The 1,292-nt window shown below is 61.7% G+C and overlaps 1 protein-coding gene across 1 annotated transcript in view; it reads left to right on the plus strand.

Annotated features, from left to right (window-relative positions):
* POLG (polymerase (DNA directed), gamma) overlaps positions 1–1,292 on the plus strand; it is a gene marked incomplete at its 5' end in the record, with an annotated part of 9,848 nt that overhangs the window by 4,098 nt on the left and 4,458 nt on the right. Inside the window, 5 exons of the mRNA XM_009574313.1 lie at positions 20–91; positions 204–326; positions 581–741; positions 863–916; positions 1,014–1,131. Coding sequence (XP_009572608.1) covers positions 20–91; positions 204–326; positions 581–741; positions 863–916; positions 1,014–1,131 — 528 coding nt within the window. The remainder of the gene's footprint in view (positions 1–19; positions 92–203; positions 327–580; positions 742–862; positions 917–1,013; positions 1,132–1,292) is intronic.

Below are 1,292 nucleotides of genomic sequence, written 5' to 3' on the forward strand. Positions count from 1 at the left end.
CGGTCCCTCTGTGCCACAGGTGGAGGAGCTGAGCCAGCTGGAGGTGGACGTGGAGGAGAAAATGGGCAGAGCAGACCAGAGCCTGGTGCAGGTAAAGGGGGTTTCCTGCAGGGCGGGGTGGTGGATCGATCCCTCTTTTCTCAATTTCCCCCTCCTGCCGTGCTGAGGGGGTTCCCGGCATCACCTCGCATCACTGGTTGCAGGAGGAGATGGATGAGCTGTATGAGCTGGTAGAGGCAAGGAGCCAGCCCTCGTACCACCATGGCAATGGTCCCTACAACGATGTCAACATCCCTGGGTGCTGGTTCTTCAAGCTGCCTCACAAGGCAAGTTGGGTGCTCCTGGGGCTCTTCCTGGGGGCTTCCTGGCCACCCCGCGTCCCAGCTCCTCTGGTCCTGCTGCACAGCTGTGTCACCTTGCCTGTCACCCTGGTGCTGCAGCACTCCTGGGAGCCCTGCGATCTTGTCCTGTGGGATTGGGTGGTGGAAAGGCATCTCTCTAGCTGGGACAGGAGGATGCACAGAGCTTTATTGACGGAGCGGTGGCACGCTGAGCCCTGGCATCTCTTTTGCTGCTAAAGGACGGGAACGATAACAACGTGGGAAGCCCTTTTGCCAAGGATTTCCTGCCCCGGATGGAGGATGGCACCCTGCGAGCCGCCGTGGGCGGCACCCATGGTACCAGAGCCCTCGAGATTAACAAAATGATCTCGTTTTGGAGGAACGCTCACAAGCGAATCAGGTGAGCGGCCGCCTTCAGCTGAATCGTGACATCCCTGCGGGCGGCAGAGGCTGCATCACAGCCGGGGGAGGTTGTGCGGATGCGGGGGGCTCAGCATCTTGCCTGCCGTGTGTTCCCCCAGTTCCCAGATGGTGGTGTGGCTGAAGAAAGGGGAGCTGCCTCGCGTGGTGACCAGGTACGGGGAGGAACGGCCCCAGCCGGGACCACGATCCCTGCTATGCCGCTCCAGGAGGGCTCTTGTAGGATGATGCTCACCTTCATCTCTGTCCCAGGCACCCCGACTATAACGAGGAGGATGATTACGGAGCCATCCTGCCGCAGGTGGTGACCGCGGGCACCATCACCCGCCGGGCGGTGGAGCCCACATGGCTGACGGCCAGCAATGCCCGGGTACGGCTGTGCTCGGGTCCTTGCGGGGGTGTTTTGGGGCACCCTCTCTGTGTTTTGGACTGGTGGGAGCAGCCTGGGTTGGAAATAGGAGTTGGGGCTGGATGCTGGGGTTTGAGGTGGCAGGGCTGGTGCTGGGGCCCTTCCCTTGCTGATGTGCTTTG

The sequence above is a fragment of the Fulmarus glacialis genome, unplaced genomic scaffold (genome assembly GCF_000690835.1).
Source record: "Fulmarus glacialis isolate BGI_N327 unplaced genomic scaffold, ASM69083v1 scaffold18053, whole genome shotgun sequence".
Classification (NCBI taxonomy): Eukaryota; Metazoa; Chordata; class Aves; order Procellariiformes; family Procellariidae; genus Fulmarus; species Fulmarus glacialis.